Source organism: Phalacrocorax carbo, chromosome 9 (genome assembly GCF_963921805.1).
Source record: "Phalacrocorax carbo chromosome 9, bPhaCar2.1, whole genome shotgun sequence".
In the NCBI taxonomy this organism is placed as follows: Eukaryota; Metazoa; Chordata; class Aves; order Suliformes; family Phalacrocoracidae; genus Phalacrocorax; species Phalacrocorax carbo.
Genome location: NC_087521.1, coordinates 34,712,843 through 34,726,040, shown reverse-complemented (window position 1 = coordinate 34,726,040; position 13,198 = coordinate 34,712,843). Strand labels below are relative to the sequence as shown.

The window sequence follows — 13,198 nt, the reverse complement described above, 5'->3', positions numbered from 1 at the left end:
TTATTTCCTTGAGGGTTTTTTTTGTTTGGGTTTGGGGGGTGCTGCTTTTTTTTAAGTTGCCTAAAGCTAGAGTAAAAATCCCGAAGATAAACAAAGCAGCAGCCAGTACCATAATAGCCTAAGAGATGAGATTTATTACCTAGATTACATTGTCACCTCAGATCAGTTCCTCACGACATTTTCGTTAACAAATAATTTTTGAAATATTTCCTGAAGTTAAGTCTCACAAAGCATTCTTAATGTCACTATTTAAAAATTTTAAAAAATCCCTCAAAACTAAAAGCACTTTACAATAAACTTAAGAGCAGAGGATTTTTCCTACTGGTGTCAAAAATTAAAGCCAGGATTTTCCCTCCTCTATTCATTAATAGTTTTAGCCACTGATGTACTAAGAGAACTCACTCAAGTCACCTCACTTGGTTTGTGAAAAGATAAGTAATGTGATGAAAATCAACACTAAAATACCCTTAAAAATCAGTGATGAAAAGAGATTATACAGGTATTGAGGAACAGATACATACAGTATGTTAAAAAGGATATAAGAAAGAGGTTTCACTTGAGGCAGTAGTTCTGAATATAGTTTCAAAGGATTGTTTTTAAAATACAATACATACATGTTACCTCTCATTTATTTCCTTCTTCGTACTCCACCCCAAAATCACAAATAGTTGAAAAGCAATTTTAAAATTTCCCTTTATCATTACAAAGAACTACTGTAAACTTCTGGAATTCCTCTCTTCTACAGTTGGCACAAAGACAGCATTTTAGACCTTCTGCTGCCAATGTAATATACCAATAATAGCTCATAAAGGAAATACTGTGAGAATTCTCAAGGTAAGAGAACATGCACAGCAAAAAGAATTATTTTCTATTATACAAATTCATATAGGTAACTTATTTGCCTTGTTACGTACAACTAATGACTCCTGGAAGATATAGTAAAAGGAACTGCCTTGACATTAACACAAACTGAGCAGGTTATGTTTCAAATGCCAGTCAGCCAGCCTACAGAACTGCCTCTAGTCAGCATTCCCACCAATTCTTACAACTTAAGCAAGAATCCTGTTCTCTTCTGACTTTGGGGACGGTGGGTCAGAGGCACCTTTAGGCTAAACGACAATTTGAGAGCAAAATACTAAGCAATTATAAAAAAGTATTACCAAAGCATTACCAGATACTGTGAAAGTAATTGTTGACTAATACAGATTATAATTCCTTGGACCTTAAAACTGGCCCACATAAAACAACCTCTTGGCTCTTTTTCCTAATACCTGATGATCACATCTTACGCTGGGAAACTTTTTGCAACTCACTTTGTGAGAAAACACTGAAACAGCCTAAAAAGTTCACTGCATGATTAGCTTAATCTGCTGGGTTGCTTCTCAGAAAGGAGCTCAAAGTCAGAAATGAGTATAACTGAATGTGAAGGAAGAAGAGGAAAAAAATATTACAGAAGTTTAGTATAGGGAATAATTCCTCTACAATCTTGTATGGGGTAAAATGAATTGCCAGAAGCCCTCTTGATTTATAGAAAGTACTTAATTTAGTTAAAGTATTAAAAAGTCTACAGGCACATTTAATCAATTAAATCTCTGTGTATTTCAGAAAACTGTTTTCAACACTGCTTTAATATTTTCCTTTAGACATAAAGGTAGAATGTGTTCATATGCCCAAATTTAAATACCTGCTGCTTGTTAAACAGCATTCCATTTATTTTTTTCATACATTGATCTGAAGACAAAGATGTACGTATTCAACATACGTCAAAGATTACATACTTAACATACATCAGACTGAAATGCGCTACATGTACTATTCTTGCCTGTTTCTGTGTATTACCCCAGTATACGTTTAATGTTCCTCACACAAGCATCATCCCTGAGCTTGAAAATCCAGCATCTGCACAGTCATTTACCAACACCAGCATGACACAACTCAGAGGAGTCCTGTTAACGACAATACCTTCAGAGCGCATGAATAGGCCTTTTCTCCCACATTAATGGACTTCGGATCATCATCATCCAGGTTTTCCCAAATCCTAACATCTCCATCACTGCCACAAGTTACAATGCAGCTGTGGAAAGACACAGGACTTGTTAACATTCAGGAATGGAAAGGACAGCCACTGTGACTTTCAATCCCAACATGAAAATGTAACTAAAGTATTAGGGGTTTTTTAGCTTGAAACACAATATATACTACGTGATACAGCAAACACTATGTTTATTATGTAACCGGGGACCGGGGTGGGGGGGGGAAGTCACGTCTGGCCACATAATGCAGCACCCTGAGTCTCTGATAACTACATAGGCCTGGCACTCATCTGGACAGACCTGTAGATATTATCAGTCAATCCATTTTTTCCAGGACATAGAGCAAATTTTTCAAAGGGCTTGATTAGCACTGAATTCTCTAAGAACTGGGCATTTAATTGCCTCTTAAGACTTTGAAAACTTACCTTACAGCTGACTACAAAGTTGAGGGCAAAACTAAGAGCGCTAATGCATACTTGACTGAAGTTTAACAAGCTTAAAATGTTCCAGGCCTACAGAACCCTTAAGAAATAGTTAATATGGAATTAAAAGTTTGCTGGAGCTAACTTACACTATTTTAATGCAGTAAACAATAACCTGAAGTCACAGAGCAAATATACAGAAGTTTGCATGAGATTTTTAATTAAAGACATCACGAATCTATAATCAAGCCTTGCATTCTTTTTTCCTAAAGATATTTGCAGTCCCAAAAAATTCTAATTAAAGAGCAAAAAGTTACAAAGCCAGTGGTGAAGCTGTGATGTTGCTCTTCTTAGTTCTGTAAGGTCTGTATTTTGACAGCAACACAACACTGTGTTGATACTGAATATATCGATGCTGGGGAGTCCAGCAGTCGTGGACCAGTGGTATTTGGCAGGATGTCTGCATCCTTTTCTAAACGTTTGCATTGTAATGGCAAACAAAGCTTTTTGTGGTTTCCAGGGATTGTTATTAGACTAACCCTTAAGAGCAGTCTTTGTACCAAGCCTAATGGGCTAAAGAAAGGAATAAGAGAATCCAGACTTAAACCAAACTCAGAATATAAGTCTTACCCCTTGAGTTCATTTTGAGAGGGCTTGTTTTCTGGTTTATCATTTACTTTCAACCAATAAAGAGGTAACGGCAAGTACTGAGTTTATATTTATACATTCAAGAACTAGAGCAAGAATACCAAGAAAAGATAGCAAGCCCAATATTGGATTTCTTCAACTGTATTTTTCATTTCTTAGTACATATGTGAACATATTTACTCCCACACTACAGTCATTTCTGCTAGATTATATGAAGCCACTCTTACAAAAAATGCATATAGAGCTTTTATAGACACACGTACATCTATGTATACATCTATATACATACAACTATATACACATATATGGGCATTATATGCATATAGATACACATAAGTACACACATATACGGGCATTAGGAACGGGACAGGAATCGGGCAGTTACCTCCCGGTGTCATCGAAGCAGACCTCCGTGTGGCCCTCGGTGTGGCCGTACCGCATCGGCTTTCGTGCGGATGGCATCTTCGCTCTCACCTGTTGATTTAGGGAGGACAAAAGGGAGGAAAAATACATTTCAAAATGAAAAAGCTTCGGAAAGAGCCTCAGGCGGGAGGGCAAGGTCCGGGCTGCTGGGACACCCACCCACCGACCCGCGGGGATGTCGGGTGGTAAATGATGTCGGACGCGGGGCCATGTTAGACGTCAGGCCCGGCCCAGCCAGGCCAGGCCGCCCGCCGGGCCCTGCGAGGCTCCCCCCGCTCCCCGTCAGGGCTGCCCCCGCCCCGGGAAGGATCCCGCGCCACTGGGCCGAGGGGGAGGCCCGGGGCCGCGGCGCCTTGCCTTGCCTTGCCTTGCCTTCCCGCCCGCTCACCGTACCGGCCCCGCCGCCCGCTTCGAGCCTTCCCGCGCTCGGCGCCGCCTCGCCCGGCCCCGCCGCCCGGCCCGCCCCGAGGGGCCGGGCCTGCCCCCTCGGAGCCCCGGGGCGGGGCTGCGCGCAGGCGGGGCCGGGGCCGGGGCTGGGACCGGGGCTGGGGCCGGCCCCGGCCGGGAGAGGGGGGGATGGCGGCGGCAGGCGCGGCAGGGGCAGCCTCACAGCGACTCCGCTCCGGCAGGTGAGGGGAGTCGGGGCCGCCACCGCCTCGCCCCGGCGGCCTTCCTCCTCCCGCCGTTACCCCCGCGCCTCGCCCGCCGCCCGTCAGGCCGCCCTGCCCGGCTGAGGGAGCGACTTGGGCGGCGAGCGGCTTCCCCGGGGAGGGAGGGCAGCGCCATCGGCCGCTCCCTCCGGAGGGTCGTAAGTCAGGGCCGGGAGGCGGAGGGTGAGGGGGGGCTGAGGCGGGCCGGAGGAGGGCGAGGAGGGCAGAGGAAGGCTGAGGCGGGCCGGAGGAGGGTGAGGAGGGCTGAGGCGGTGTCAGGGGCGCAGACACCGGCTCTCAGCGGGGTGGGCTCGCTCCTCGGCGGGCCTTCGCTTTTCCTGTGAAAACCTGTGTGTGGCTGCACGCCCGATGCCTGTATAGAGCGCATATACATTTACTGTATATCCTTGTGTGTATTTACTGAATGGCAGTCCCTCCAGAGGCATAGGGAGGGCAAGGAAAGCCCAAACGAGGGGCGCTCCCCGCTTAGGCAGAACCCCCGTGACAGCAAAGTGTTGCAGAGAGGCTGGGGAGTGCTGTCACCCGGGTAAAGGCTGCAGGATCGAACCTCTCGGAGCTTGTTACGGCAATTACGGAATTACTCAGTAATTACAGCCATCCCGATGCGTGTGGTAGAGACAGTTGACAGCGGTTGTAGTTAGGCAGGTAGCGATTGCGCTGCAAAAATCATTAAGCTTTTGTGTGGATTAAAATAGGAAGAAAGCTTTGCGGTTTATTTCTTGAAGAAATAAAAAACTTGAGAGGTTGACATAGCTGAAATAAGGAGAAAAAAATCAGAGTAATCTGTTTGCCCTTTATGTAGCTTTAATGATCTGGCTTGTTTTTTTGCTGCTTCTAAGAAAAATTGTTTCCAGGCAAAACCCTTTTATCTTCAGTTTTGCTGTGCAGCGGAGTTATCGGTGGTTGGGGTGAGCTGAGTGACGTATTGATATTGGAAATGTGGTCGGGCTCTCTGTGGCGGTCGCATTGTTGGTACTTTCATGAATGAGTAAGTGACAGGATTACAAAGCAGGCACGCTGCTTTTTTTTTTTTTTTTTTTTTAAATATATATATGCCCAGATTTCATTATTAAACCTCGTGGAAGCTGTGTGGAAACATGTTTTCCATGGGTGTATCCTGACATATTTCAGTAAATCGTGATTTCTGGTAAGGATAACGTGTTCTAGCAAAATGTTTCAAGCTGAACCGCTTATCAGATGAGTGGGAAGACCAAGCTATTCTTACAGCAGCCTTACTGCAAGCTGCTGCCAGGGACGGAAACAAATGCATGTCGACTGTATTTATTTTTCTTTATTATTTTAATTTGCAGAAACTCTCATGTAAACTGCACCTAAAATATCTTAACATATAAAAGCAGTTTTTAAGTTCAGTTCTGTGTAACAACTAAATTAATTGTCTGGAGGGATGACTCTTCGAACGGCATGGGAAAACTGGGGGGATGTTTTTTGGGGGGACAGGGGGTCACTCAGCCAAGGGGCTGCAGGCCCAGTGGCTTTGAGACATCCCAAGTGGGCACAGCATCAAATGCAAGGTTATTCTTTAAACGTGGTTGGGAACTCAACCTGCTGCTGTCTTGATTAATAAGAGTAAGCGGCTGCGAGCGGAGCGGCAGGGCGGGAGCCGGGAATCACGCTGCTCTCCTCTTCGGTTTCTGGGTGGAGCACAAAGTATTGGTCATGGACCATAAAGCTTTTACTGATTTAGTGCTGCTGCGGTCTGCCAAGCGCTGTGTGCGTCTCTCCTTCAGCACATGGGCAGTTTTGTTAAAGCAGTAGATATGAGCTGCCCTCGCCTTTGGCACCTGCTCCCAGATCACTTCTGCCTCCTGGGTGTCGATAAAATAGCCCCGGTGTTGGAGCTCCTGCTAATAGTTTTGGGGTATAAAGACCCAAGATGAAACAAGGCTATTTCCAAGTAAGAAGTATTCTAGGTTGTCGCTGGTATCCTTAGACAGTCATTTTCTTTTGTGTGTGTGTGTGAGAGATTATTGCTTTAATTTGCTGGAAGGGCCTCTGGAGCCTAGCTTAGGTATTTTTGGACAGTATCATAAATCAAAATAAACATAGTCAAAACTGAAGAAAAATAAGTTAAGATAGAAGAATTGAGACTTAATGTTATCCTAGGTTGGGCTTTTTTCCAAAATAAGTCAATAACAGCTCAACTTCAGTGGAAGGTCAGGTTTTAAAATGTGGTCTTGCGGCCAAAATGTAATTGGGTGAAATTAATGGAAACAGCATGTGACTGGTGAGAAGTTTTTTAAATAACTTTTATGTAAGTTGAAAGAACAAAGAAGTACTCCAGTTTATCACGGCTTCTCTCATCTTCTCTCTCAGGATTTTATCAGCTCTAGAAGAATATCAACTCCTATAACAATTCCAAAATTGATTTATTGTTCTTTGTGTGAGTCTCCTTTTCTTGTTTAACTAAAGCCATAAAACTGCAACGCTTTGGCTTTTGTGTGCTTGGACAGAAAACTTACAAAGTACTTCCTTCGCTAGAAGGGTCGTGTGGTGTGAGAGCACCGAAGCAGTGGTGGGATCTCCGCGCTCGGAGGTTTTCAGAGCGTGGCTGGGCAGTGCGGTGCCTCCCCTGAGCCCACACTGGCAGTGGTCCCGATTCAAGTGGGAGGGTGGGCTGGAGACCCCCCCACCATCTGCTGCTTCGTGATACCGCAAGGGAAGCAGCTTGATGAGGAAGACTGGGAGGTACTGGGCTAGAGGCAAGGGTTCAGTGGCTCAGGGCATAAAAAGCTAGTTGAAGTGATTCAGTATTTATTGAATAAATAAAAAAAAGGTCTGTCTACACTTACGGTTTTGATTCTCCTGTTGGAGTTACTGGGTATTTGTCGCTGATTTAATTAGACATATGGTGAGGCTGTAACTGTCTTATCATGGCTGTTGATTGCAGCCCACCTCTGGCTAGGAGGTAGTATTGTTATTGCCTCCAAATAGCTTCTAGATATTTATTGCTTTTAGTTTGGGCTTGAAGTCTTAGTGTTGAGGCATCAGCATTTGAAAAAAAAAAAAAAAGGCATCTTGTGCAGCCCTATGCGCCCCCCCCACCTCAGCCTGGTGGGAGACGTGCCGCTGAAGGGGGGAGCTGTGCACATTGTAAAAACAACAATAAAAACCACCCAGCTCTCTGCTTGTCCTCAGGGACTGTAAGCTGTGACAGTGTTGGATAACCTTGAACTACAAGCTGGATCCCATGGCCCGAAGTGAACTCTGCTTATGCCTGCACATTGCTTTATCTTTGCCATTTGCTTAGGCGGAAGAGTTTCAAGCATAAGGGTTTTGTCAAATCTGCCTGCTTCTGAGATGCCTAAGGTATCCCTGCATAGAAGAAGAAGGCTTTTGTAGGCAGGAGACTAATTATAGCTACAAAAAAGATCTCAGAACTGCTGCATGTAAGCTGCACAGGGCTGGACTCTTCCATTTAACCTTACCCTGTAGGGAAAAGTACACTCCGTGTTCCCTCTCTTTTATCCTTGCCCTCCTCTCCTGCTCTTTCAGTTGCACTCCAGCCATTAACGGATGTACGGGACATGGCATTTCCCTCGGACGCTTGCAGCACAAGGTGGACAGCCTTAAGTGGCAAAACAGCACTGAACGCTCCGCTGCCCTTTATACCTTTTTGTTCCCAACACCCAAATTATTTTTGGTCCCCATTTTATTGGTGGGGCTGCGAATCACAGATTTGGAAAGGTATGAAGGCATGAGCCCTTATTGTAATGCCACGTGGTGGGATTTGGGCACCTAAATACACTGTGGCTGGCGCGTCTTTCAGAAGGCAGCTTGCCTGCAAGCATGGGGACGGCTGTAGCAGGTTTGGAAACCGAGGTTTTGTCTCCCAAGTCTCAAGCTGACCCCAGAACTATCCTTTACTCTTCCTTCACACAGTCAAGTTCAAACCTGGCTTTAGCAGGATGACATCCCTTTTTTCTTCATTTATTCCACGTTCTTCACGGGTCTGGTGTTATGTCTGAGTAGCAATTACGGCTCTGACGTGGCAGAATTGGCTCCTCGGTTCCAGCAGCCTTCAAACCCCAGGGAAACAGCCTTCTGTGTTGCTGGCTAATGGTGCATGTCTTACAGCATCATGTGCTAGTTCTCCAGTTTAAGTTTCAGGGTTCAGGCACCACTAATGATTCGCAGTAGAAGACAGGTACAAAGTAGAAGGTGGCTTTACAGTTAAATGCAATGACAACCCAGAAATGACATAAAACACTGAGCTTATTTCAGTGGCAAGGCTGAAGTTAGGAGATAACGGGCCTTTTCAGCACGTCAGGGTTTTGTACGTTTTGCAGTTTTTAATTAAAAGCCCATATTCTGCCTATTCTTATTCCTTATATGGGCTGGATGTGCAGAATAAGATAATTGAAGGTTTCAAAAGCAATTACAAACTGTCATATCCTAATTTTTAAGTACTTGACTTTGCAACCTCAGTGATATCTCTCTGTCCAATTAAAAATCCCATATATAGAGAGTTAATGTATTTAACCACAGAATGAATCTAGAATAACTTTGTGTCTTCAGTTACTTCACATTATCACCAGGGTAAATGGGATTGCTGTTTTCCCTCTTTTTTAATTGTGGAGAAAATTCAGTGCTCCACTCTAGTTGTTTATAGATGAAAAATATCAATGTTACCAAAGCAATCAATGAATCTTGGTCTAAATAAAGGGGTTTCAGACCTCAGGTAAAAATGTTGCCTTTCTCCTGCATCCTGCAGTGTTTTCACTGAAAAGTGGTTTGCAAAATCCTGAGAGAAGAAAAAGAAATTATTATTTTAATCTTTGATTTGTAATTGCTGGAAACGGACCCCGTTCTGTGATTCCACTTGGTGCCGGTGAGGTACTATTCACCTGCACCACTCTAATGCCAGTTTTTTTCAATGTATTTGCAATATTTAACCTATCTCACCCTCATTTCTACCTTTCTGCGTCTCCTCCCTCTCTTTTCCTTTCCCCCACAGCTCTCAGGTTTGTGGGTTGTAAATGAGGAATGCAATGTCAAAAATTCCTGGGTGAAAGTTCCATCTGGGATGCATTTGGCCCACAGATTGCATGTAAGCCTTTTGGCACGGCAGTCTTATTCTTTTACTGAAAGCAGAGGCTAGAACTCAGCCTGCGCAGCCCCGGGGGACCACAGAGAGGTTGTGTCATGCTGGCTAATCCTGATGATGAGAATGGATTGAATGGAGAGAGGAAGTGGATGCCCTTTTCTTTTCCTGCTTAGTATTTACCATGTCAATTAGTTTAAAAAAAAAAACAAAACCAAAACCCAAAAACAACACACAAAAAACCCCCAGTGGAATAGAGGAGCTGCACGTTGTTTTGGTGCAGAAGCATCGTGGTACGTGATGGGAAATATTTCTACATTCTGCTGTGCCTCGGGAGGGTATAGCGTCCATGACATATTGCTGTCTATGTACCTTGAAAAAAATCTGCTCTACTTTCAATGAAGTAATCAAAAGAGGATTTTTTTTTTCCTTTTCAAAGCACAACATTCAAAAGGAAACCTCTTATCTATTTGAGAATTCAATGCACTTTTGGAAACAAAAGAGAATGAAATCAGCAACCGTAGGTCTCAGAGCAACACTGATTTTAATAATGTAAACTTTCTTCTCTAATGAGCAATAAGCAGTTCCATCTTTCATGGCCTTTTAAAATTGCTTTTAGTAAGGGACTGGATTTGTTTTAATCCTTTTCAGTATGTAAAGCCCCAGATATTTCAATCCCTTAGGGGCTCAGTATTTTCTAGCTCCGATTGAAAAGGCAGAGGAAAACAGCTTTCAGAAATTGACGGAATCTGTGACTGATATAATTTATTTTTTTATTTTTTTTTTATCCAGAAAGTGACCCAAAAGTGTCAGTTAAGAAAAAGATCTCTGGCATCCCACCCTGTGGATTAGTAGCAAGCAGGCATATCATCTAGGTACAGTAGCTCTTTGTACTCTGACCTAGTTGCTTCTGTTTTGGCTTGTTTCTTCTCGAAAGGTTATTTGGAAGAGATGCAGAATTTGCTCAGTAAACAGCTAAAGCAGTATCACCTGCCGTGTAAGTGCTTCCCTTTAAAATGGACCCTAGCACAACAGGGTTGCCAACACCTAAAACCCTCTGCTCTGCTGCATAGTCAGAACGGACACTCTAAAAACACCTCAGATGGTTTATTCCAGAGGATGCTTTTCCCAAGGAAGGGTCAAGAGAGCCTTGTCTGGGAGTAGCCCACTATTTGTGGAGTGTTCTAGTGAGTTCAGCTTAGTCATATTATTTTTACATGGTTAGCAATATTAATTGTCGCTGTTGTCCTGTATGCACTGGTCTTGTGTTGCGTGCGTGCACACCTGTTAACTTAGCTGTGTTTTCTTTTTCCTTAGATAATCTCAGAAGGTGCCTCGTGGAAGCTTCCTTATGTAGAAAAACCCTACAAGAAGAAGACAGTGTGCTTTCTGGCAACTTGCGAAGCAAACCTGTCAAAATGGCAGAAAATAAGGACAGTAATATTAAAAACGCAGATGTGAGACCCAAAAGCAGCCGGAGCAGAAGTGCGGATAGAAAGGATGGTTATGTCTGGAGTGGAAAGAAGCTCTCCTGGTCTAAAAAGAGTGAGCACTGTTCTGATGCTGAAACAGCAAGTGCTGCGGGAAGATCGGGGGCTAATTTAAGGAGCCAAGAGAGGAAATACAGCTGCTCATCTATTGAGCTGGATCTAGACCATTCGTGTGGTCACAGGTTTTTAGGCCGGTCTCTCAAACAGAAGCTGCAAGACGCTGTGGGTCAGTGCTTTCCCATAAAGAACTGTAGCAGTCGGCACGCCTCAGGACTGCCATCAAAAAGGAAAATTCATATCAGTGAGTTAATGCTAGATAAGTGTCCTTTCCCTCCACGCTCGGAGCTAGCTTTTCGGTGGCACTTGATCAAAAGACATACGGCCCCCATAAGTCCAAAAGCAGAAGACTGGATAATTGCTGATTTATCCCAGCGTGAGGAAAGGGAGGATCAGCTGCGAGACGACGAGATCGCCAACGGGGGAGCGGACTCTCCCTCCCAGTCCTGTGACTTTACCGACAGTGGTTCCTCTAGGGGTGATTCGAGGGCTGAGTTGGTTACAGGTAAGGCGGTACGGAGCAGTAAAGATGAGAGCGATATGGACTCTGACGATGAAGTTATAACACTGTGCACAAGTTCTAGAAAAAGAAACAAGCCCAAATGGGAAACGGATGATGAGCTGCTACAGATGGAAACGCCGCCAAAATACCATACGCAGATTGATTATGTCCACTGCCTAGTCCCAGACCTCCTCCAGATCAATAACAATCCCTGCTACTGGGGAGTCATGGATAAATATGCAGCTGAGGCGCTGCTAGAAGGAAAGCCAGAGGGAACCTTTTTGTTACGAGATTCTGCCCAAGAAGACTATTTGTTTTCTGTGAGCTTCAGGCGCTACAGTCGTTCCCTCCACGCGCGGATAGAGCAGTGGAATCACAACTTCAGCTTTGATGCCCACGACCCTTGCGTCTTCCACTCTCCTGACATAACGGGACTCCTAGAGCACTACAAAGATCCAAGTTCCTGTATGTTCTTTGAACCACTCTTATCCACTCCGCTAAACAGGACTTTTCCTTTTTCTCTTCAACATATATGTAGAACGGTCATTTGCAACTGCACAACTTATGATGGTATTGACGCGCTTCCCATTCCTCCATCGGTGAAGCTGTACCTGAAGGAATATCATTATAAGTCGAAAGTTAGAGTACTCAGGATTGATGTGCCAGAGCAGCAAAGCTAGAAAATATTTTTATGAAAAGATGAAATTGTCTCTAAACAGACAAATAGTATGTTCGGTCTTTCTTCCTTCTAGGGTTTGGTTTTTTTTTTTAAATAGCAATTTTTTCTTTTTCTGCAGATTACTCACCACCCAAACTAGCCTCTGTCTAAGGCTTTTTTTATCCAAATGTACTTTGAGTCTTCCCAGCTCTCTTTTTTAGAAATGATATTCATTGTGGGTTTTTGGTACTGTTCCCAAACTAGAGTTTTTCAGATTTTCAGGTAGGCTTTCTGGTATTTCTATAGATGGATAGTCTTTAGATCTAAAACCAACCCTAAAAATCAGTTTTGAACTTGATCTGTCTTTTGTCTTTTATATTGTAATTTACATACATTGCCAACATGTTTGAAATAATGCACTGTTAACTAAAGATTCTCATCTGTATTTTCTGCATTTCTTTTAAAATGAGTGCTCTCGCCTCTGTGTGTTTGTGTGTGTGTCCGCCCGTATCTAGTACAGTAAATTCATCAGTCTATTTCTAACATTACTATTCCTAGCAAAATGAAGTTTGAAAGAGGATATGGTCTTTCTATAAATACATCAGGGGACTAAACACCAGGGAGGGGAAAAACAATTCAAGGTAAGGACAACACTCCGTGCAGGAACAAATGTGTATAAACTGGGCGTGAAAAGATTTTGGTTGGAAAAGAGGAAGGCTCGTCATCATCAGAGCAGTGGGGTTCTGGAACAGCTTTTCATTTTGTATGATGGCAGTAGAAAGCAAGCTACTCATAAACTGGGGTTTGATCGGTGTCTGGGAGGGATAATGAGGTAGTTACGTAGGGTAGGTGGGGCTTGGACTTGGTAATTCTGTTTTTGTGTTACTATTTCATTATATGAAACACCCGGTTTTCACTGTAGGAGCTGCTGCTTCTGAAATGATAAAGCATGGGGTGGGAGGGTGGGAAGGAAGATATTTCCTTTAAAATCTGCATATTAAACTATCTGATCTTGCATGGTTGATCCTAGGGTGATAATGAATAACTTCCTTACTTTGTTTGTAGTTTTTTTAAAATAAGTATAGTTTTAAAAAGAAAAAAAAAGTCTGCAGATTTTTCTTGCAGTGTGAAGCATTTGGTCGAATGGCCTCCTGCCAAATTCCATGTACGGGAAAACCATGCATGGATAATGCTCCTAAAAGCATTACTTACATTACATGGGTAGGCAGATC

The 13,198-nt window shown here is 43.6% G+C and overlaps 2 protein-coding genes across 8 annotated transcripts in view; one reads left to right on the top strand and one right to left on the bottom strand.

Moving 5' to 3' along the window:
* WDHD1 (WD repeat and HMG-box DNA binding protein 1) overlaps positions 1-4,010 on the bottom strand; it is a 29,624-nt gene extending 25,614 nt beyond the window's left edge. Inside the window, exons 1-3 of one of the 6 annotated variants that reach the window (XM_064461093.1) lie at positions 3,920-4,010; positions 3,489-3,577; positions 1,963-2,074 (exon numbers count right to left, since the gene is read on the bottom strand). In XM_064461093.1, coding sequence (XP_064317163.1) covers positions 1,963-2,074; positions 3,489-3,565 — 189 coding nt within the window. In that variant the 5' untranslated portion in view covers positions 3,566-3,577; positions 3,920-4,010. Of the gene's footprint in view, positions 1-1,962; positions 2,075-3,488; positions 3,578-3,685; positions 3,707-3,878 lie in introns of those variants that run through there. The other 5 variants (XM_064461095.1, XM_064461096.1, XM_064461091.1 and 2 more) reach the window with 5 other exon arrangements.
* Positions 4,011-4,037: 27 nt separating this feature from the next.
* SOCS4 (suppressor of cytokine signaling 4) lies at positions 4,038-12,448 on the top strand. Of its 2 annotated transcripts, XM_064461099.1 has the most exons (3): positions 4,038-4,334; positions 10,052-10,134; positions 10,577-12,448. In XM_064461099.1, the coding sequence occupies exon 3, from the start codon at positions 10,678-10,680 to the stop codon at positions 11,986-11,988; it is 1,311 nt and encodes a 436-aa protein (XP_064317169.1). In that variant the 5' UTR covers positions 4,038-4,334; positions 10,052-10,134; positions 10,577-10,677; the 3' UTR covers positions 11,989-12,448. The 2 variants fall into 2 exon arrangements, with proteins under 2 accessions (XP_064317169.1, XP_064317168.1); XM_064461098.1 differs by lacking the exon at positions 10,052-10,134.
* Positions 12,449-13,198: the final 750 nt, after the last annotated feature.